The 24,649-nt window shown below is 36.4% G+C and overlaps 1 protein-coding gene and 1 non-coding gene across 3 annotated transcripts in view; one reads left to right on the forward strand and one right to left on the reverse strand.

Annotated features, from left to right (window-relative positions):
* Positions 1-4,055: 4,055 nt before the first annotated feature.
* On the reverse strand, positions 4,056-4,137 carry Trnas-gcu (transfer RNA serine (anticodon GCU)). The gene has a single exon. It is a non-coding gene; the product is annotated as a tRNA-Ser (tRNA).
* Positions 4,138-4,189: 52 nt separating this feature from the next.
* The window catches only part of Knl1 (kinetochore scaffold 1), a 60,163-nt gene continuing 39,703 nt past the window's right edge, over positions 4,190-24,649 (forward strand). Inside the window, exons 1-7 of one of the 2 annotated variants that reach the window (XM_046460951.2) lie at positions 4,190-4,575; positions 9,088-9,143; positions 10,328-10,367; positions 11,769-11,828; positions 16,101-16,162; positions 22,428-22,480; positions 23,328-23,361. In XM_046460951.2, the coding sequence (XP_046316907.1) occupies positions 9,109-9,143; positions 10,328-10,367; positions 11,769-11,828; positions 16,101-16,162; positions 22,428-22,480; positions 23,328-23,361 (284 nt within the window). In that variant the 5' untranslated portion in view covers positions 4,190-4,575; positions 9,088-9,108. The remainder of the gene's footprint in view (positions 4,576-9,087; positions 9,144-10,327; positions 10,368-11,768; positions 11,829-16,100; positions 16,163-22,427; positions 22,481-23,327; positions 23,362-24,649) is intronic. The other variant, XM_046460953.2, reaches the window with a different exon arrangement.

Consider the following 24,649-nt stretch of genomic DNA (forward strand, 5'->3'; position numbering starts at 1 on the left):
CAGGGATTTCAGGTTTTGCAGGTAGCATAGAAACCTAACAATACCTAATCCTTTACATTTTAACTCAGACTTTGCAGCTTAGAAACTTTACAATACCCGGTCTTTTACCCTTTAACTTTTACGCTTTAACTTCAATTTCTTTTACCCTTACAACATGATAGCATGCATCTCAGAAAATGACCTGAACAAAGAAAAATGTCGTGGGTTGGTATTGCAGACCCAAAGAAGACTGTATGGACCCACTCTTGAGCCTCCTCAGGTCTTTTCAAGGCTGTTTTCCCAGAGATGGTTTTCCAGTGGACATTTCTTTATGGTGGAGAGCAGATTAAACTCACTCCTGTCATTAAATCCCTCTAAAAATCAATCTTTGTAAGTCTTGGACATAGAGGTCTGGATTTTTCTTATGAGAGGCAAGAAATAAACTGCAGGCACACACTGCCAAAGCACTGATTTCAAATGCTTCCTTCAGAGTTATGTCATGTAAGGGCTTCTGACAAGTACCCTGCCTGGACTATGGACCATCAACAACTAAACACTGAATAATTCTTCCCAGAAAATCTCGTTTTCAACAGAGAATGAGTCTTCCTGAAGTTGGACCCAAAGATGAAGACCCATTTCCTAGCACCCAAGCAGTTAAAAGAGCTGGAATATCTTGGTAATTTGTGCAATAGTTCTTTTGCATAGTCTTTCATGAAACAGTTCAGGATTGTACTTGTGAGGAAGAACGCTGGTGTTGATGGAGAATGGTTTTTCTGAATCAAGGTCTACTACCTTTTGGAGGATAGTGCAGATCTTTTCAAAAATTGTAATCATTCCTCTTTAGAACCATCTTGTCTGAATGGAGCAGTTGCAGCTTCTCCAGTAGATGGCGCCTCTAATTCTTTTTATCACCCTAGGTGCTTTAAATTTATTTTTCCATTACTAATTCAAATACTTTCCTGGACTTTTAAATAATCTGGGATGTTGTTGATTCTTTTTACTCTGTTAGAACAAAGGAACATTAACACAGTTTTAATAGATCAACAGAAGTGCAAAAAACTGGTACGTTCGTGGCAAGTTTTACTATAATTTTATATGAAAGTGGACAGCTATGGAAGGAAGAACTGAGGGAAAGAAAAGCGAGATTCCAATTTACATTTTTTTCTTTTTCCCCCCCTCCAGGCTCTGTTGGCACGTTGTAGTTTCAGAACTTCTGCAGTGGAAGATTTTCCTTTGAATAAATAATTCACCCACCATGTTGAAACTGGACACATGGAATAGACATTACCAATTTTCCCAAGGAAGTTTTCATTGCAAGAAGCTGGCAAAGTTCAGGAAAATGTGCAGCTCTGATGGTTTATAAAGAGCTTGCAGCACTAATGGGAAATTTAAAGACTGCCTGGCAAGTGCTTGGGAAAACCCAGAGGGGTTTAAGAGCATCTAGGAGGGGCGCAAAGGAACTGAAGTGGGAGAGAGCTGGTTGAAGGTGGAGGGGAGGGACTAGTTAAAAGAACTAGAGGGAGCTGTCAGTTGCAAGGCTAGGGGAGGCTTGTTGATGACCTGATCTGAAGGAGGAGCACAAGCCAGACAGATAGTGACAGAATAGAGTGGGGGCAGAGGCCTGTTCCAGGGACAGCATCTGCCAAGATGTGGGAAACAGAAAGTAAAAGGTAAGATTAGTGTCTCCAGGGCCATTCAGAAATGTTCTGCATAGGCTCCTAATCCTTTTTTTTGTGACCTAGAGCCCTTTGGCAGTCCAGTGAAGACTGTGAATCTCTTCTCAGAAAATTGTTTTATAATGTATAAAGTTAAGTGTGTTGGAATACAAAGGCAACCAAATATGTTGGAATATACATATTGTTATATATTGCAAAAATTAAAAAAAAACTTGTACTTCTTTATTAATGCATAACATTATAATACATTGTTGAGAGCCACAGCCCAAGGGGCCCCAGCAAACTTTCAGACTGCCAGCTGATGATTGGCTCACAGGGGCCCCAGCAACTTCTAGCTGATTGGCTCCTCTGCTGTGATGCTCATTGGGCTGTTTCCCTGCCCTTTCAGACCACGGAGCTGCTCATTGGGGGACTTTTTTGGCTCCGCCCATGCGACCCAGCCAATCAGCCTCAAGAGCAGGAGGAGTGGGGGAGGTTGAGAGGCTTGTGGGAAGCTGGTGGTGGCAGTTGGGCTTTGAGGGTTTTTCCTGAGGAGCTGTTTTGTTTGGTGTGTGTGTGTGTGTGGTTCTAAAAATAAAGTTCGTTTCTTTTGACAAGTGGCTCCTGAATTGTGCCCAGCCATATATAATGGTAGTTCTAATAATTATCATACTTTCAAAGTAATGATGAACAGTGAGTGTCTTAGTCTATTTTCTGTTGTTATAATGAAATAGCTGAAACTAGGTAATTTACAAAGAATACAGGTTTATTTGGCTCACACTTCTAGAGGCTGGAAATCCAAGAGAATAGCTCTAGCATCTGCTCAGCATCTGATGAAGGTCTTCTTGCTGCATCATAATATGATGAAGAGTATCACATGGTCAGACAGAGTAAGTTAACCGAAGAACTCATTTTTACAACAAAACTATTCCCATGATAACCCATTAATCCATGAGTGGGTTAATCCATTTATGTGGCTGTGCCTTACTTCCCAAAGTTCCCACCTCTCAACACTGCTGTATTAGGGACCAAATTTCCAACACATGGACTTTTGGGGGCCACATTCAAGTCCACAGCAGAAATAGTAATGTTATATAAAAATATCTGATTTCTTTTGGTGACAAAGTCATGGGTAGAGTTAGCTGTATTTTGTTGGTTATCTTTTTTTTAAATATTTTAGTTGTAGATGGACACAATATTTTTTTTAATATTTATTTTTTAGTTGTAGTTGGACACAATATCTTTGTTTTATTTACTTATTTTTATGTGGTGCTGAGGATGGAACCCAGGGCCTCACTCGTGCTAGGCAAGTGCTCTACTGCTGAGCCACAATCCCAGCCTCTGAACACAATCTTTATTTATTTATTTTTATATGGTGCTGAGATTCAAACCCAGGGCTTCACATGTGCTAGGCAAATGTTCTACCACTGAGCCACAATCCCAGCCCCTAAGTGATCTACCACTGAGCTACAAACTGCTTTCAATTAAAGACTATAAAAATAAGGATGAAATATTTTTTCCCAAGCAAATAATACTCAATACTATTCATGGACTCCTTGGATATATGTGGGATATGAGTAGAAACCTTACTTAGCAGCTGGTAGAGAGAATGGATTGAAGAGCAAAGCTGAAGACAGGTGACCTAAAACCTTCAGCCTATGGAGGTTATCAACATTCCCAAGGAAATGTGGATCTAAACGGAAGGAGTCAGTAGAAACCAGCATAGAAACAACACTGCCTTCCAGGAGAGGGCAGTGTGAAATCCAAGAGGGGGTTTAACCCCTTCAGCTCCTCCAGGAAGGTCGACATATTCCTGTTCCTCAATCTGGCTTCCAGATATTAACAAAGTTTCACATGTCATCAACATTTAAAAAATATTTCCAAAAGTATACATTTCTTGAGTACCTCACTCTGCTGGAAACTGAAGGGAATTCTGAACACCCAGTCTCACGGTAGCTTTTGTATTGAAACCTGGTATTTCCTAATCAGGACAGGTATTAAAAATCCCAGGATAAGAGTCCATAATAATCCAAACCTTTCACTTAGGAGCTGGATTACTTTACGTTGGGTCAGACCGGCAATAGAACAGACGAGAAGGAAATTATCATGGAATTCTATTGTTTTTTACTTCATAAGAAATTTAATCCACTTTTTTTTTTGGGGGGGGGGGGGTACTTCATAAGAAATTAAATCCAGCACATTTTCTGAAAGTTTCTTTCCCTCTCTTTTCTTCTTCTGTGAGGTAAGAATGCTTTAGAAGCTATATTTCAAATTCTTTGGGGAAAAAAAAAATCCCAATCCTGAGATTGAGAGCGCCACACTAAAATGACTAGTAAATCATAGCCAGACTATTCAAGTATTTCCGTTCTGTAAAAGAATTTTCATTACGAGTGCAAACCTGCGGTAGAAAATAAACAACCCCGACGAGGATGGGATTCGAACCCACGCGTGCAGAGCACAATGGATTAGCAGTCCATCGCCTTAACCACTCGGCCACCTCGTCCCAGAAACCTACCTCTTCCTGGTAGGTATAGGGAGTGATACTAGGGGGATGTGACGCAACGTTATGGAAGTCGCCATTTTGTACGGAAGCCAATGTCGCTCATTTCTATAACGGACAATCGAAAGAAGATGGCCGCTTTCATGATGTTGGAAAGCCTTCGCTGGGAAGGGGACATCATTTTCAGTAGAAAATGAGATGCATTTTAAGAAGTTAAATTGTCACAGAGGTTGGCAAAGAAGTTTAATTGAAAGCATGTTAGGAGCGCCGTTGTTCCGAAATCTGAGGGGCGGAGTCGACACGTAGAGCGGCTTTGCGCGTGCGCATCAGCTAGGCGGTTAGATTTGAATACTTCGCTGAGTTTGGCTGGGCGTTGTGTGGTGACGTCTTTGCTGAAGAGCGCGCGGACCCCAAACAAGTTAAGCTGGTGGGCTGTGGCAGGTAAGGAGAATGACCCTCTCTCATTCTGAGCTCCTGAGAGGATGTGGGTTTTGTCTGAGCACTTTGGAGGTCCGGCATGGGAGGTGGAGGATGCTGGGTCAGTCCCGCGGCCTCCGAATGCGGCGGGCGCAGGGCTCTTTTCTCACCCCGGCCTGCACTTTGTTCCTCCTTTCCTCCCTAGCGCTTTGGCAACCACACCTGTGCTCTCGGACCGCCTCGGATCGCTTGCTCGTCTAGCTCGCGGCTTCCTGGCCCGCCCACACCTTTCATTTTTCTTTTTGGTTGTTTGTATTTCTGACTTAAGCTTTTCTTTGCTATAAATGAAGCGACAACAATGAGTGATATTTAAGCTCTCGGCTCTCATTGGTTACCTAGCAGCACAGAACCGGTTTTCGGTTTTCTGCAGATACTGTTAACAAAGTCAATTTAAGCATCCCACACTTTTTTTTTTTTTTTAAATCTTCTTCTGACCGGCTCAGGGTCAAAGCTCCTTTTTCTTGCTGTTTATTTAAATATTAGAGTTTGGGAAGAAAAATGCTGCTGTTTGGAATTTTAAAGATGGGTTTATTAGGCGTTAACAGAGATAAAGGGTGGTGCGGATGAAGACCAAAGCACAAGGTAACTCGGGATATGAAGACCGAAGTAACTTTTCAAATCAGTTGAATTGGATCAACTGAATTCCTCATATTTATTGGGTTCCTTGCCTTGTGCTAGGGCTGGGAGTCCCTAAGTCCCAGAAAGGGAAATAATTAGTATATACAAAATAACTGTGATACAAGACAGAATGTAAGGAATTATAAGACATTCCAAAGAGGTATGATAAACAGAAAGGAGAACTGATTTGATGCTTTTGACAATGAAGAATTAAAGTGGATTTCATGGAGAAAATGGCATTTGAAGTGGAACTTGGAGGAATGATTTACAGAAATGGAGAGTTAATATTGTAAAATTTTGAAAATTAAAGGTTAGGTTCAAAGCAATACAATTTTTGACCCTTTAAATGACTGGAAATGTTCATAGGGAAACAGATACATGTAAATTGAGTAAAAATGGAATGATAGTCTTTAATGATGTGTTGAATACTAATAAAATTGAAGATACTCTAGATATTGATAGTAGGATGGTGCTCTCCAGTAGAACTTTCACAGTGGTAATACTTTATATCTGTGCTGTCCAACACAGTATTCATTAACTTCTGTGGCTATTGAACACTTGAAATGTGGCTGTTGTGATCAAAGACCTGAATTTTATTTTAATTAATGTAAATGTAAATAACTCCTATATTGGACAGCACTGGTCTATAACACTGGACAATGGAAAATATTTACTCTAGGTATTGGTGGTGTAAATTCAGGAGTAGACAGAGAGCCAGATAGTAAATATTTCAGGCTTTGCGGGCTACAAAGTCACTGGCATGGTCTCTGTTACATTCTTTGTTTTGTTGTTGTCTTCGTTTTCTATACCTCATTAAAAAATTAGCTTTGTTTTCTATGTGAAAACTTAAAATTAAAAATGTGAAAAACTGCTTTTAGCTCAAGGGCTGATTTGGTCTAGTGGCAATGGTTTACAGTCCCCTGGATTATTTCTACTACAGGTTAGGAAGCTTTCTTGGTTCAGGTGACATCCTTAGGCAAACAAACAAACAAACACAAAAACCTGGTAATTTTATTTCAGTAGTTAAATACAAACAGCTTAATGAGTATATATGTTCTAACAATTCATAGCCATTTGAAAAAATACGCATAAATTGAAGGAAAAGAACATATTTACTTTTTTTCTTAAATAATCATGGTTACTAGGGCTGGGGCTGGGGCTGGGGCTGAGCAGTAGAGCGCTTACCTCACATGTGTGAGGCATTGGGTTCAATCCTCAGCACCACATACAAATAAATAAATGAAATAAAGGTGTTGTGTCCATTTACAACTAAACAAAATATTAAAAATTAGATATGTGTACCTCTTAGATACTGTACAAAATCTCAAACCTTGGAATCAGATTGTACATAGCCACTCATTTCCTGAGCCACTTTGATATAAACAAACAAAAAAACCCTTGATTTTATTTATATCAATTGCCAAAAATCTAGCTTCACAGTAATACATTATTAAATATGAATGGGTACTATTTTGAGCTAATGGTTCACATGGTGCCTGTCAGATGTTGAAAATGGGGTGTTTCAAAAACTAAAAATAAACAAACACCTCTGTGCTATGCTGCCAGCACCCTGGATGCCAGGTGCACAGTTTTGAGGCTAATCAGTAAAAATTACTACGTAATTAATAGTTCAGCTGGACTGTGTTTTATAAGTGAGACTTAATATGATACTCTGGGGTCTCCTATTTCCGTTGAGGGTAAAACTTAAACAGTTAAATATTAAGAAGATGGGACGTCAGTAAACTTTGAATCTCATCAGATAATCAAGTACTTACCAATCTCCAGGTTCAACAGGAGTTGTGCTCAATGACTATTTCAAACAGTCATTTTGATGTTTAGGTGACCTTGAGCTGATAAGTATTTAGTATTTTTATCTGGAGTTTGAATATGTATACTGAGTTTGAAAATATTCCCAAAGAAGATAAAAATATGCTGGTTGGTAATCATAAAGTCAATTTTATTTTTAATTGTGGTTTTGGGAATTAAACCTTGCACATGCCAAGCAAGTGCTCTACTGCTGAGCTAATTACCCAGCCCCAAATAATTGTTTCTTCATTACTCATTCAGCAAGTATTTATTGAGCTCCTTCTATTTACAAAGCACTGCTAGCTGTAATAGTGAACATAAGATTCATCAGCTCTAGTCTCATAATTTACTGTTGGAGCAAGGGTAGTTTGTGGAGCTAATAGAAATAACAGACATTTATTTATTTATATATTTATTTATGTATGTATGTATTTGTGGTACTAGGAGTTGAACTTAGGGCCTCAAGCGTGGAAGGCAGATACTACCACTGAGCTACATCCACAGCCCTAAAAAGCGTACTTTTAATTTATGAAAGAAACACTCAAAAGGAAGTATACATAATGCTACCAAGAGGATAAACACAACACCTTTATTTATTTTTCTGTGGTGCTGAGGATTGAACCCAGTGTCTCACATCTGCTAGGCAAGTGCTCTGCCACTGAGCTATAACCCTGGCCTTTTCTTGTCTTTCTTACCAAGAGAGAATAGCAAATATAAACACATAGATTTAAGGAAGAGTTCTGTGTGTTTAGGGATTGAAAGAAAGGCTAGGGGAATAGTATAGTCAGAGAGGAGACTGGTAAGAGATGAAATATAAAGCCTAAGGCAAGCAGGGACTAGATCTGGTAGAACTCTATAGGTCTTAGTAAAGTGTTTATTCTCAGCACAATGGAAAGCCACTCTATAGGTCTTAGTAAAATGTTTATTCTCAGCACAATGGAAAGCCAATGGAGATAACTAAATGCTGTTTAGAAAGAAAATTGTAGAGGGATAAGAGTGAAAGCAAGGATACCAGGGAGGTAGATATTATGATATTTTATGTAAGAGTTCATAGTAGATTGAACTATGGTGTCGAACTGAAAATAGAAATGAATGGATTGAAAAAATGTACTGAAAATAGAACTACTAAGACTGGATGAATTAAATAGAAATGGCTGTTGCACTTGTTTGATCTTACAGAAGTTCAACCATTAAGTTGATGTTTACTATTGTTTTTTTAAATAGATACTGTTAATTCAGACTCTGCCTCTAGCTTGGTAAGGGTTTTGTTTTGTTTTTTGAAGAACAAGAAAGGATGTTAAAGTTCATACTTTTTTTTTCATCTGTTATTATATGATTTTCATTTTTAATCTCTTAGTATGATAAAATTTCAAGGTTTATTTTCTAGAGTTAAACCAGTTTTGTGTTTCTGGAATAAAGCAAACATGACTACGATACAATATTCTTTTTCCTAATAATTTATTTAGAATTTTCTTATTTATGATAGTGAGATTGGCATGCAGTCTTTACTTTCTTGTACTGTATTTATCTGTTTGTGCATGAGTGTGTAGAGAAAAGGAGGCAGTTGCAAGAAAGGGTGCTTAATTTTCATTTCCCATGGTTTAATGCTAAAACTAGACAAATCAAAATTTAGCAATATAAACAATTTATCTAGACCAACACATATAAAAATATGTACAAAGTGAGAGTGGTTGCTTTTGGGAAGGAGGAGTTTGGAATGCAGAAAGCTGCTGGTTTAAAAAGCAGCAATCGGTGTCTGTTTTAGTTATCTAATGGACAAGTTTTTATTTTAACCAGTTAAGTTCATATCATTCTCATCAATATTAGTACAGATTTTATCTTGAATATAAGAATTTTCTGGGAGTGTTAATCAAAATGCAGTAGTTTGAACTCCTTGAAGTATCTCATATTTTAGAGCTCATATATTTTTCCTTCTATTTTTGGTCTTCTTAGAAAGTAACCCTAAAATCTCAACAGTGTTCTTATTTCCTCATAGAGTGTAATTTTTCTTCCTTCTTATGTACCTTTTCTAATATTGTGTATTTATTTCAGGGAAAAAAGTTTTCTTAAAATATGGATGGGGTGTCTTCAGAGACTAATGAAGAAAAGTAAGTTCATGATTCTGTGTATCTAAAAATGTTATATTTTATTAGAGAATGATACTTTTCCAACTAGTAAGACCTGTTAATGAACCTCAGAAATATTTTTCCTGGGGCTGGGGATGTGGCTCAAACAGTAGCATTCTCGCCTGGCATGCGAGGGACCCAGGTTCGATCCTCAGCACCACATACAAAACAAAAGATGTTGTGTCCGCTGAAAACTGAAAAATAAATATTTAAAAAAAAAAAAGAAATATTTTTCCTTTGTGTTTCAGGGAAAACAAGAACATATAATAAAGTGATAATATAAATTCATCAGAGTCAAAACTGAGGGACTTTAGATACCACCTATCATCTCTTGTTGTTTTGAGTAAGAGTGAGAAAACTGAGGCTCAGGAAGATTAAATGAATTATCTAAAGTTGGCATCACAAATTGGTGACCTGTTTGTAGCCTACAAACATTTTACTGGCCTACAAATTTTTTAAAAAAAAATTTGCTTAGTTGCCAAAATTGCAAAATCTCATGGTTTCATAGAATAATTGGATTTTTAGCTTCTCTTGAAAAATCAAATGTGACAACACTGGGATCATAGTCTTGCTTGGAGCGGCTAGCAAAGTAATGGCTGTGACCTTTAGACCAAGCAGAAATTTTCTAATTCATTGTAGTCTCTACAATACGCATTTTTCTTATACCTAACAAATTATGTTTGGCCTCATGATATTTGGGTTTTCAAAACCTGGTATATAAATCACACAGTAGTAAGAATCAGAGGCAGAGAATCTCTTGATTTGTAGCCCACTTATCTTATTTTTATTTTTTAGTCGTCAATGTACCTTTATTTTATTTATTTTTATGTGGTGCTGAGGACCGAACTCAGTGCCTCACACATGCTAGGCATAACTGAGGCATAACTCCAACCCCCCATTTATCTTTTAATTGTACCTCTATAGGTATAGTAAATTATGTTGTACTGGTTATTATTCAAGAGATAATCTTGTAGTATACAATATATATTTTAAAACACTGAATTACTAAATACTTGGTCTTATACTGTAATACAAGTATAAAATTTTGCTGGCCAGAGTGAAAGAAAGCAATGGCCAGTTTTAAAGTATGTAAAGGGTGATGTGATGATGACTTTTGGAAATTCATTCTTTTACCTATGTATACATAATTTTTTTCCCTTTCACAGTGACAATAGAGAGAGACCTGTTAGAAGACGGCATTCCTCAGTAAGAAACAATTATTGTTACCTTTTATTAAACAATAATGATATACTACAATAATTTTTACTGTGGCCTCACCTTCCCACTTCCACTAGCTTCCTATGAATAAAGACTCAAAAAAAATTATTCATTTGATACTAGGATTTGAACCCAGGGGTGCTCTAACACTGAGCTACATCACCATCTCTTTTTAGATTTTGAGACAGGGTCTCACTAAGTTGCCCAGGCTGGCCTGGAACCTTGATCCTCTTGCCTCAATTTTCTGAGTCACTGGGATTATAAGTGTGTTCCACTGTGCCCTGCCAAGATTCAAATATTTAACCCAAGTACAAAAATCTGTAAACCAGTCGGGTGCAGTGGTATACACCTATAATCCCAGTGGCTCAAGAGGCTGAGACAGGAGAATAGGGAGTTCAAAGCCAGCCTCAGCAATGGTGAGATGCTAAGCAACTCAGTGAGACCCTGTCTCTAAATAAAACACAAAATAGGGCTGGGGATGTGACTCAGTGGTCGAGTACTTCTGAGTTCAATCCCTGGTAGTATAAATAAATAAGGGCTAGGGATTTTGCTAAGTGGTTAAGCACCCCTGGGTTCAATCCCCCAGTAACCCCCCCAAAAAATCTGTGAACCAAAATTCATATTTTATAAATTTTATTATAATTTAATGCATAAATTATACCTCAATAAAGCTGTTTAAAATTATATTTAACCTGATATACAAAGCTATTGCAAGACACAAAAATCTAACCCAAACTGATATATAATATATATCAGTTTATGAAACTGAAAAATCCAAAGATAGGGATGGCTGTAGGCATAACTTATGGATGAGAGAGTTCAACAATGGAACCTTCTAGGATTTCCTTTTTCATTTTCTATTCTGACTGCTTCCTCTGGGTAATCTCTGATAGCAGCCAGATCCTCTCCCTGTGATGACTGTGATACATCTAGCTCTCCCTACTCACGGGTTCACATTCTGCCCCAGCCCCTTTTTAAATTTTGAAATAGGATCTTATTAAATTGTGGAGGCTGACCTTGAGCTATCTATACTGCTGCCTCAGCCTCCTGAGTAACTAGGATTAAAGGCATGGGTCATGCCCCTCACCTCTATCAAACAATTATTGTGTTGTTCTAGACAAGGCTATGAGTTATATATACCCTGGAGTTGGTGTGGAACTTCACACAGACCATGTGGGATGAGAGTAGGCAAAATAATTAGGGAGAGTAGGCAAGGAGAAATGAATAAATGCCTAATATTTTAATCTGCCACATAACTCTAAGCAATATGACTTTGAAGGATTTCATATATTCTAATGGAAATTTTGGCTTTCTAGCTATAAATTGAAATAAAGTGATTATTAACAGATATGCCAGATTTTCTTGAATAATTATAATTATTACCTCTAGATTTTGAAACCCCCAAGGAGTCCTCTTCAGGACCTCAGAAATGGGAATGAAATAGTTCAGGTAAGTCTCTAGGCAATTGCTTTATAGATTTCTCTTTTCAGTGATTCTCCCCTACCCCAAGTACTGGGTCTTACACATGCTAGGCAAACACTCTGTTACTGAGCTACAGCCCCAGCCCTTTTAAAAATTTATTTATTTATTTAAAAAATTTTGAGACAGGATCTCCTTTAGTTGCCCAGGATTACCTCAAACTTGTGATCCTTCTGTGTCAGCCTCCCAGGCAGCTAGGATTACAGGCATGTGCCACCACATTTGGCCTTCTATGATTTGTGTGTGTGTGTGTGTGTATAGGGGGGGATTGAACCCAGGAGCACTCAGCCACTGAGCCACATTCCAAGTCCTATTTTATTTAGAGACAGGGTCTCACTGAGTTGCTTATTACACCTCACTTTTGCTGAGACTGGCTTTGAACTCAGATCCTCCTGCCTCAGCCTCCTGAGCCGCTGGGATTATAGGTGTGTCACCTGTAGCTTAATCAGGAATTTTATTTGCTATATGAAAAGAGAACATCATCCCATCTGATTCAAATGTATGATATGTCAAGGTCATTGTACTGTCATGTGTAACTAATTAAAACAAATTAAAAAAAAAAAAAGAACATCATGAATGATTTCTATTTGAATGTGTAAAAAAGACAAGCATTCCATGACCTTCAGGTTAAAATGCAACACTTGCTGGCTGGGGATGTAGCTCAGTGGTAGAACACATCTAGCATGCATAAGGCCCTGGGTTCCATCTGTAGGATTGCAAAAAGAAAAATCCAAATACATACTGGCATTTGTGATTCTTAGGCCTATTAACTTTTCCAGACTTTTTTCTTGTTACTTTCACATGTTTACCTCACCACTCAGAATTGCTTATTATTCCCCAAACAAAAAATAAGTTATTACACCTGCAAGTATTTATATATGCTATTCCCTTTGTCTGCATGGCTGGTCCTTCATTCCTTTTTCTGCCAAGATTTGAACAAAAATATTTTTTCAAACATACCAAAAAGCAAAGAATTTTACTGTATATTCATCACTTAGATTCTAGAATTAACATTTAATAATGCTTACTTATCATAAATACTCTTTTCTCTTTGGTGAAAGTAGGGTACTAGGGGTTGAATCCAGGTGTGCTTTACCTCTGAGCTGCCTCTTCTCCGCGGCCCCCCCCATCTGCCCCCCCCCCCTTTTTTTTTGAGACAGGATTTTACTAAGTTGCTTAGGGCCTCAATAAGTTGCTGAGGCTGGCCTCGAACTTGTGTTCCTCTTGCCTCAGCCTCCCAAGTTACTGGGATAACAGAAGTGGACCACATGCCTAGCTATATCCCCCTTCTTTATTTAATTAATTCCTATTTTTCCTTTAAGATTTATCTTCTCATAGAAGATCATCAATTTAACATTTTATTATTATAATTTTTTACTTCTGTCTATTCTAAATTGAGAATTTCAGGCTACATAATTCCAAGTGCTCACTCTGCATTGGCTTCTCTAATTCTGTTTCTTAAATGCATCAAGCTTTTCTTGCTTCAGGGTCTCTGCACACATTTTGCATAGAATCCTTTCCCCTTACTCAACACTTCCCTTTTTTTATTTTGGTACTGGGAATTGAGAGCTACATCTGTACTCCTTTTTATTTATTTTAATTTTGAGATAGGGTTTCACTAAGTTGCTAAGGCTGGCCTTGAACTTGCAGTCCTCCTGTCTCAACCTCCTGAGTCTCTGTCCTTTACCAACTTCTTCATCTGGCTAACTTCTAACTAATCCTTCAGGTCTCAAGTTAAATGTACTTTCTTAAAGAAAACTTCCCTGATTTTTACATAGTTATTGGACACAATACCTTTATTTTATTTACTTCTATGTGGTGCTGAGGATCGAACCCAGGGCCTTGTATGTGCTAGGCGAGCACTTTACCGCCGAGTCACAACCCCAGCCCCACTAAATTAGATTTTTATATGTAATTTTCCTTTATAACACTTTGCACTCTTTGAATTTTATTTGTGTGAATTTGTTGTCATTAGTCTAATCCCCCATGGAATTGTATCCATGTTATTTATCTCTATTTTTCCATCAGTAGTACAGAATCGTGTGTGTGCGTGTGTGTGTGTGTATTTTTAAAAAATTGAACCAGTGTTGAATGAGTAAATGTCAGACTTATGCAGCTTTAAAACCAACAGGATCTTATCAGTAATCTTGAATTTAGTTCCTGCATTTTATAGATGAGAAATACAAGATCCACAGAGGTAAATGTTTTATCTGTGGTGTCTGCTAGGGTCTTAAGTATATAGACTCCTTGTTGCAAAGGGGATACCATTCCTTATTATTTATTATAATAAGGCTTATACTCAGGTATCCACAATTAATCTGGTGAAATTCTCTGTGAATTTGTCTTTTGTTTTTTGTTTGGGGTCTATGTGAAAAATGTTTATTCTTGTTAAGAAGGAAGGTAGGAAAGAAAAATAGTATATTAAAATGAAAAGATGTTCAACATTACTGATTATTAGGGAAATGCAAATCAAAACCACAATAAATAAACCACAATACCACCTTACAGTCTTAGGATGGCTGTTGAAAAATAAAAAATAACAAGTATCAGCAATGATATAGAAAAATGCACCTATGTGTACTGTTGATGGGAATTAAAATGATATTTGCTGTGAAAAACAGTATGGTAATTCCTCAATAAATTCAAATTAGAATTACCATATAATCCAACAAGAAATAAAAGGAGCATCTTGGAGAGAGATTTGAGTACCTATGTTTGCAGTAGCATTATTCACAGTAGCCAGAAAGCAGAAGCAAACCAGATGTCAGTACGTGGATAATTGGGTAAACAAAATGTGGTATTTCCATACAATGAAATTATTTAAAAAAGGAAAGCCAGGTGGTGCCTGTGATTCCAGTGACTCAGAAGGCTGAAGTACCAAGATTACAGGTTCTACAGGTTCAAGGTTAACTTGGGCAACTTAGTGCAAGAACCTGTGGATGTAGTTCATAGCTTATTGGTAAAGCGCCCCTACATTCTATCCCCAGGACTTTAAAAAAAAAAAAAAGAAAAGAAAAGAAATTCTGACATACCATGCATGAACAAAAGGTAATTTTTTTTTTTTTTTTTGTACTGGGGATTTTACCCAGGGATGTTTAACAATGAGCCACATCCCTAGTCCTTTTTATTTTTTATGTTGAAATAGGATCTCATTAAGTTGCTCAGGGTCTCACTGAGTTGGAGGATGGCTTTGAACCTGTGATCCTTCTGTCACTTCCAAGTCACTGGGATTACAGGCATGTGCCACCAAGCCCAATACAAAAAGAAAAATTTCATGTTATTATTTTAATGAGGTATCTACTATAATCAGATTCATAGATACTAAAAATAGAATGGTGATTGCTAGGAATTAGAGGTAGGAGGGAATGGGGAGTTTTTTTTTAATGTTAAATGTTATAGTTTCTGTTCTGCAAGATGAAAATAAATCTCGATTGGTTATACAACAGGGTGGATGTATACACAACAGTATTAAACTGTATACTTTAAAATCGTTAAGATGATAACATAAAATTTATCATCATGTATTTTTTTAATACTTTTAGTTGTAGATGGCACAATACCTTTATTTTATTTATTTTTATGTGGTGCTGAGGACCAAACCCTCTACCTCACACGCGCTAGGTACACACTCTACCACTGAGCTAAAACCCCAACCCTTTATTTTATTTTTGAAACAGTATGCCAAATTGCTGAGACTGACCTTGAACTTGTGACCCTCCTGCCTCAGCTTCCCAAGTCGCTGGGTTAACAGGCACCATCATGCCCAGCAAATTTATGAAAATTTATTTAGGCATGGTGTTTCATGCCTGTAATCCCAGCTACCCCAGAGGTTTAGGCAAGGGGATCCTAACTTAAGAGCAGCCTTTACAATTTAGCAAGACCCAATCTGAAAATTAAAAATAAATAAATAAAAAGGACTGGAGATATAGCTCAGTGGTAGAGTGCCACTGGGTTCAACCCCCTAATACTATTAAAATTTTTTTAAATTACCATAATAAGTAACATAGCAATTGTTTTGTCTCCAGTCTTTTTTATTGTATGTTGTGTCGGTATGCTTAAAAAATAAAAAAATTAACTCACACTGAAGACCATATTCATGTACATTAAGTGTTTCTACATTGAGATAATTTGGGTAACCACATATCAAATTCAGAATAAGACTCGATCCCTGTCTTTGGTGCTTTGGACTCTTAATTCACAGTGGTTTCATTAATAACCACACCATATTTTCTTTCCTTTTAGGAATCCAATACTTTAAGAAATAAGAAAAGCTCTCGCAGAGTCAGCTTTGCAGATACTATAAAGTAAGTTGAAAGAAATAATTCAAATGTTATAGGTAATGCTTTTTTTGTGGGTCAAATTGAAAATGTTAGAATGATTTGGATAATCTATGGTTTTTATTATGTATTAGAGAATGGTTACTTAAAAGATTCTTACTGGCATTACGTTTAAAAGAGAAACATTGAGAAACAATGATATCCACTTTTACTACTGTTATTTAACATATTGAAGGTCCTAACCAAAAATACTAGAGAAAGTAGTTGGGATTTTAAATATTAGAAATATTAGGGTAAACCTATTGCCTTTTGTAGATTAAATGATTTTATATTAGGAAAATCCAAGAATATCAACTGAAAGTTACTATTGATAAGTATCAGGATACAAAATTAATATATGGAAACCAATATCTTTTATTTTATTATTTTACTCTTTTTTTTTTTTGCCTTGCTAGGGATTGAACCTAAGGCAAGTGCTCTACCACTGAGCTATATCCACAGGCCACTGTAATTCTTATATAGTGTTCTCATTATCATTTTCTTGGTGTTCAACAGTGTATTCATCTTTCCTGTTTGATTCAAAAGAAATCAAAGATGTTCTTTTTATTTTATTTTTTAGGTTTTTTATATTACTGTGGATTGAACCTAAGGCCTCACACATGCTAGGCAAGTGCTGTACCACTGAGAGCTACATTCCCGATTCCCCAAAGTTGTTTAATTTAGAACTGAAAAATTTTTTAGGCATTAGGGGCATTTTGTCATTCAATTTTAGTTTCTTTTATAGGCAGAGAATGTTAATCTGTATTATTTTTATTTCTACAGAAATTCTTTTGAAAGGATTCTCTTTAGAGAACTTCTATAGAAATTCCAGGTGCAATGATGTATGCTTGTAATCCCAGTGACTCAGAAGGCTGAGGATTTTGGGCTTGAGACCAACCCCAGCAACTAAGCAAGACCTTGTCTCAAAATACAGAAGGACTGGGGAGGGGCTGGGGTTGTGGCTCACCATAGAGTGCTCACTTAGCATATACAAGGTTCTGGTTCGACCCTCATCACCACATAAAAATAAATAAATATAAAGGTATTTTTTTTTTTTTTAAGGGGGTTGGGGATGTAACTCAGTGGTAAAGCTTTCCTGGGTTCATTCCCCAGTACCCATACCCCCACCCCCAAAAATTCTTTTTGTTTTCTTGTATATAATAAATCTTTGTAAACGAGCCATAGGTACTTGAAAAATCAGTATATTTTGTGTTTTCAATGTGCACAGTTTGATATATAAAATTATATTCACATTATAAATTGTTATTGGGTCCTCTATAATCTTACATAGATTTGATTGCTTTACTCTTGCATGAATTATGAGAGAGGAAGTCAGTCTCATTCTGTATCTCACTCTGCATTTCTAATAGTTTTGTTTGTTTGATTGTACTGGGGCTTGAACCCAGAGGAACTTTACCATTTACCTACATCCCCATCCCTTTTTATTTTTTATTTTTTAGACACAGGGTTTCTCTAAGTTGCTTAGGGCCTCACTGATTGCTGACCTAGAACTTATAGTCCTCTTGCCTCTACTTCCTAGTCACTGGGATTATTGGCATGCACCACTGCACTACCATACCCAGCTTTAAGGCAAGAGTTGGTGTCAGCTAACTAGTGGAGGTGCTATGTGGTATTTCTGGGAAAGTATTTCCATTGAGAGCCTCTTATATGAATTATTTCAGTCTTAATGTTAGTGTGAACATGGAGTACATGTAGAAATACAAGGAATTTCTTGTGGGGTTTTTAGAAAGTCCTTGAGGTGGTACTTACCTGAGATAGTCTGGATTGAGTTCTTTCCCTTTTGCCAGATTGTTTTGTCTCAGTCTGACAAAAATGATTTCATCTTGGTGTCAGGAACCTTAGAAAACAGTCAAATTTTTCATTTTATAAATGAGATAATTAAAGCCACAGATGTGATTTGATATTCCCAAGATAATATTGGTAGTGTCAGAGCTATGATTAATAATACTGTTTAATTTATTTATTGATTCCTGGCTCATTGCTTTTTCTGATGTTTCCATTTGCCTTTGCTAAATGTTGTTAAACCAGTTCCACTCTTTCTTTGGAAATAATCTAGTCACCATACTTTTATAAAATAGCTCTGGGATATTAGAATTCAGACTCAAAACCAGAAAACTTGGAACAAGTTCTGGCTTCCTTACTAAATAACCCCAGTTTCCTTCTTTTTAGGATGGAAGTAATAACCCTTACATATCTCAGTGTTTTTGCATGGCCAAAATAAGATAGTGTATGTTAATATAGAAAGTGTCAAAAGTATTACTAAACGATGTAATTCCCTTCTAATTTAATTGTTAGAATTAACATATATTTCCCATTACCTCAGGAAAGTTTCTTAGAGTACATAAACACTCTGACATGTTGATGAATTTCAGATCCTGAAAGTTGAGTTGTAAAAATTATAGGAGGCTGTCTACTTGAGACTGGGTAATTAATAAAGAGGTTTGCTTTGACTCATAGTTGTCGAAGTCTAAGAGTATAGCATTGGTATCTCCTCTTTTGGTGAGGGTCTCATGGCAGAAGAGACTTCAGGTGTAAGAGACATACAGAAAGTGCCAGTTCACTTCTTAAGAACCTGCTCTGATCATAACTAACCCACTATCAAGGAAACTACATTAATCCCTTTGTGAGGGTGAAGCCCCATGTCTTTCTTATTTTAAAGGTCCTGACATTTCTCAATACCATTACACTGAAGACCAAGCCTTAGCATGAATTTTGGCGAAGATAAACCATACTCAAACCATAGCAGAAGCTGTTGTTTTGGACTTAACATCCTAGACAACTAATAAAACTAAAAATCAAAATGGAATTACTCATATTAAATTTTTATATCGCCAAACTAAAACCAAGTTGTTACCTGACTTTCCAAGAAATCAGGAGAAGCAGAAAGTCCAGTTTCCCAATCAGGCCAGTTTCAGACAGCATAATGATGAAATTCTTTCTGCTTTTATCCTTACCACTGTCCCCAGGATAACTTGAAGTAGTCTGATATTAACTAAGCAGTTATATTTCTGTGTTCTGTCTTCCTGTCTTAGCCTTGTTATAAGGAAAGTAATTTTGAAATAACTGATCCACTTTTTGTTCTTTGTTTCTGCTTTCTGCAGCCCCTTTCTCTCTACTCTGCCCATTGGAATACTTGTTCTATTTTATGAAATGAAATGTTGCCTGATTATAGAATTGCGAATAAAGCTAATTAAGATCTTTAAATTTGGGCTGGGGATATAGCTCAGTTGGTAGGGTGCTTGCTTCATATGCACAAGGCTCTGGGTTCAATCCCCAGCACCATTAAAAAAAAAAATCTTTAAATTTGCCATATATATATATTTTTTTAATTTTTTAATTTATTCTTTAGTTTTCAATGGACACAACATCTTTGTATGTGGTGCTGAGGAACGAACCTTGGCCCCATGCATGCCAGGCAAGCACACTACCGCTTGAGCCACATCCCCAGCCCCTTGCCATATTTTTTGATAAATTGTTTATGTTGATGATGTTGTTTAATATCACATAAATCATTGAAATGAGCTCAATGACAAGGTAATTATTATTATTATTATTTTGTGTATTGCAGAGTGTATCCAGGAGTGCTTAAGCACTGAGAAAAATCCCCAGCCCTTTTTTGTATTTTATTTAGAGACAGGGTCTCACTGAGTTGCTTTAGGACCTCGCTCAGTTGCTGAGGCTGGCTTTGAACTTGCAATCCTCCTGTCTCAGCCTCCCAAGCCACTGGGAATATAGGAGTGCTCCACCATGCCTGGAAAGATAATTATTTCTATGAAAATTATATTGCATGTCCAGGGAAATTTTGGTAAAGGTGGATTTATTTTTAAAAATACTTTTGGGTTGGAAGTTAGCTTGGGATAGAGCACTTGCCTAGCACGTACAAGGCCCTGGTTTCAATCCCTAGTACTGGAGGTGAAAAAGATTTCAAATTTGGCATGAATGAGACAACTGTAAAGATAAGGAAGCAATTTATGAAGATAATGTAGAAGAATTTTGTGTTTTCATTATTTTGCAAATTTCTTTCAGTGCATATTCCACCTTATTAATGTACTAAATCTGCATTGGTAGATCTATAGTCCGATGTCAAGTTGATATAAGACATATAAATTAAAATTCATTTATATGTCTTGAACAAAAATTGTATCAAATACAGCTTTGTAAATATGAGCTCAGATGTTGAAGTCATATTTGGGCTTGCATTTTGGGTCTTCCACTTAACAGTTATATGGCTTTAGGAGCTGCTTAAACTTTAAAATCTTTAGTATCTACATCTGTAAAATAAAGTGGTAATCGTTATAGACATTAAAAATGCATGTGAAGGGCAGGAGATATAGCTCAGTGGTAGAGTACCTGCTGAACATGCATGAGATCCTGGGCTCAATCCCCAATACTGCAAAAAGAAAAAAGCATGTAGAGCTGGAGACGTAGCTCAGTAGCAGAGTGTTTGCCTAGCATGTGTAAAGCCTTACCTAGGTTCAGTTCCTGGTACCATAAAAACAATAACAACAACAAAAAATGCTTATAAAGAACGTGGTGGCACACGCCTATAATCCCAGCGGCTCAGGAGGCTGAGGCAGGAGGATCATGAGCTCAAAGCTAGCCTCAGCAAAAGTGAGATGCTAAGCAGCTCATTTTGACCCTGTCTCTAAATAAAATATAAAATAGGTCTAGGGATGTGGCTTAGGGGTTGAATGTTCCTGAGTTTAATCCCTGGTACCTGTGAGAAAAAAAAAAAAAAGAACATAACACAGTGCCTGACATAAAGTCTGTATCCAACCTGTGTATTGCATTTATTTTTAATATTTTTGTTGTTATTGTTGTAGATGGACACATTTTTAATTTATTTTTATGTGGTGTTGAGGATTAAACCTAGTGCCTCACACATGCTAGACAAGCACTCTACCACTGAGCTACAACTCTAGCCCCTGTGCATTGCATTTTTCTAATTGAAATAAAATTATATTTCTAATTAAGAATAGCTTCTGGACTGGGGATATAGCTCAGTTGGTAGAGTGCTTACCTCACACACACAAAGCCCTGATTTAAATTCCCAGCACCTCCAAAAAAAAAAAAAAAAAAAAGAATAGTTTCTATATAATGAACGATATTTTATATTAGCGGAATTAGCATTAGAATGAACCGGCCAGCTTCTATCAGATAGATATCAAATGTTCCATGAAGGTCATTCTTAATTATGCCAATGTAAAGGTATCCCTTCCTCCTGAGTCTATGCTTCCTTTTTAGAACTGTTAACAAAATTCAGCTAAATAATGTTTATAATCATTGTTCTTACTCTCTACCTATGATGAAAGTTATTTGGGGCCAAGGATTAGATCATGTGTTTGTATCCCAGACTGTAGTATAGTGCCAGGCACGTAGTGAGTACTTATTAAATGTTTGTTAAATAAAATGAGTATTTTAGGTTACTGAGAGGGATCAAATAATGATTAGGTGAGAGTTCATTTTTAAAAAACCATAATTTTGCCATACAGTGCTATATGCCTATTATCTCAACAGCTCAGGAGGCTGGAGGATTGCAAGTTAAAATCCAGCCTTAGCAATTTAGTTAACCCCAACCAGCTTAGTGAGACCTTATCTCAATAAAAATAAAGGACCTGGGGTTATAGCTCAATGGTAGAGCCTTTGCTTGGCACACGTGAGACACTGGGTAAGATCCTCAGCATCACATAAAAAAATAAAGATATTATGTCCATCTTAAAAAAAAAAAAAAAAACTTTTTGAAAAAGAGCTGGGGTTGTGGCTCAGTAGTTAAGTACCCCTGGGTTCAAGTCCTAGCCACACACACAAAAGCATGATTTAATGTTGTAAGCTAATTTTTTTTAATATTTATTTTTTAGTTGGACACAATATCTTTATTTTATTTATTTTTATATGGTGCTGAGGATCGAACCCAGGTCCTCACACATGCTAGGCGAGCTCTCTATCACTGAGCCACAACCCCAGCCCTCGTAAGCCAATTTTGGCATTTGAAATATTAATAGTATATGGTATAGCAAAGAGAAGTCCAAATCAAAGTATTCTTTATCTTTTTTTCAAAGTATTGTTTTTGGGGTGGGTGTATAGCTGTGTGGTAAAATGCTTTTCTACCATTTGTAAAGCCCTGGATCAGTCACAAAAAATATTATCTTTACCTATCTCAAACTATAAATGAATACCAATAGATTCTAATTAAAAATCAAAGATTTTTAGTAATTTTTATTTTCTCTTTTAGGGTCTTCCAAACAGTGTCTCATATGAAAACAGTGAGAAAGTCAGAAATTATAGGTAAATATATTATTGCAGTCTCTGCTAAACTGTTTTCTTTAAAATTTCACTGTGACTATCTAACCAGATAATCAATATAATATATTGTCTTATTGTTTAAAAAATACAGCTCAAATCTGGGAATGGTGGCACCCACCTATAATTCCAGTTGTGAAACTGAAACAGAAGGACTCGGAGTTCACAGTAAAGCTCTGGGAATGTAGCAATACTTTATATTAGCAATACTTTATACTCTGCCTCAAAAAAAAAAAAAAAAAAGTATAGGGCTGGGGTTGTGGCTCAGTGGTATAATACTCACCTAGCAGGTGTGAGGCCCTGGGTTCAATCCTCAGCACCACATATAAATAAACATTAAAAAAAAAAATTGTGGGCTGGGGATGTGGCTCAAGCGGTAGCGTGCTTGCCTGGCATGCGTGCAGCCCGGGTTCGATCCTCAGCACCACATACAAACAAAGATGTTGTGTCTGCCGAAAACTAAAAAATAAATATTAAAAAAAAATTCTCTCTCTGTAAAAAAAAAAAAAAAAAAAATTGTACTTTGAGTCATGGGACAGAATATAGGGCAGATAGTAACTTCTTTTTAAATTATTGTTAATATCCTTATGTAAGCTGGGCTTGGTGGTGCACGAAGGCTGAGGCAGGAGGATCGCAAATTCAAAGCCAGCCTCAGCTACTTAGTGAGGCCCCAAGCCACTCAGCAAGACCCTGTCTCTAAATAAAATATATGTTGTTTGGTGGTTAAGCGCCCCTTGGTTTAATTCCTGATACCAAAAAAAATCCTTATGTAAGTTTTCTAATGTTTTATTGGCATATCCTTGGACAACTTTAATTTTTATTTTATTTTTAGAAACAGAAGCAAGAGAAAATGTTCTATGTATTCAGTAAGTAAGACATTTATGATTACATTTAAAAAGTTGTTTATTTCTATTAAATGAAGTCTCTTAATATTCTTTTGCTTTTTATTTTTTATCCCTTTTGTGGAATACTCAAGGTTAATTAAAAAATAAAATACTTTGCAGAATTTAATATATGCATTGCTGTATCTGATAAAGATGTTTGGTGTACAACTTAGTTTTAATATAGTGATGAAACACTATACTTTTATATATATAAACCCTTAATTTAATTAGCTAGTACAAACATTAAATAATAAGTCTTAGATTTTTTTTCATTAAGTTAGTCTTTCTTGTTGTGGTAGGAATACAAGTTGAGTATGTGTTGTCCAAAATGCTTGGGGCCATAAGTATTTCAGATTTGGGGATATTTGCATAGAGTTTGCTGGTTGAGTATCTGCAATCTAAAAATCTGAAATGCTCCAAAATTTAATTTGGCACAAATGAAAAGATGCTTATTTACTTATAAGACACATACAAATGAAGACTGTATTGAAATATTTCTTTTTTTCAAATTAGTTAAGGGTGTAGGTTAAAAAAAAAACTCATTGCTAGTGAGAGTATAAATTATAAAGGCAATTTGTTAATATCAATCAAAATTTTAAGTGCACATGCCATTTTCTCGGTAATTTCGTGTCTGGAAATTTATGTCATCAATATAGTTATAAATATTTAAAATGAGGAATAAATAGGGTTATATACTGCAGCATTTATTGTAACAACAAAAGATGAGAAAGATCCTAAAGATCCATCAGTAAGGAATGTTTAAATAAACTGCACATTTTCCATATAATTGATTAATGTGGCCAAGCATGGTGGTGCAAGTAATTCCAGCAGCTGGTGTAATTCCAGCAGCTCTGAAGCTAAGGCAAGAAGACTGCAGTTCAAGGCCAGCCTCAGCAACTTAGGGAGACCCTGTCTCAAAATAACATAAAAGGGCTGGAGACATGGTTCAGTGATAGAGGGCCTCTAGGTTCAATTCCAAGCATACACCCGCCTCCCACAAACTGATTATTGTGCAGGTAGAGAAAAGAAGATTGTATAGTAAATAGAAAAATATCCAAGTCCTATTATTCAAGAGAGAAAACAACATACAAAACAGTACATTGTATATCACCACTTGTATAAAAGAGGGATGAAGAAAAGCTTATATGTGTATATATTAATTCATGTGTGCACATATATACAATGAACATGTATTATTTACACATTCATAAAATGTCTCTGGAAGAAATTCCTAAGATTGTTTGCCTAGAGAGAAGAAAACCTTGTCAGA

Source organism: Marmota monax, unplaced genomic scaffold, assembly GCF_021218885.2.
Source record: "Marmota monax isolate L192 unplaced genomic scaffold, Marmota_monax_Labrador192_F-V1.1 WCK01_AAM20220418_F8-fsc00001, whole genome shotgun sequence".
Lineage (NCBI taxonomy): Eukaryota > Metazoa > Chordata > Mammalia > Rodentia > Sciuridae > Marmota > Marmota monax.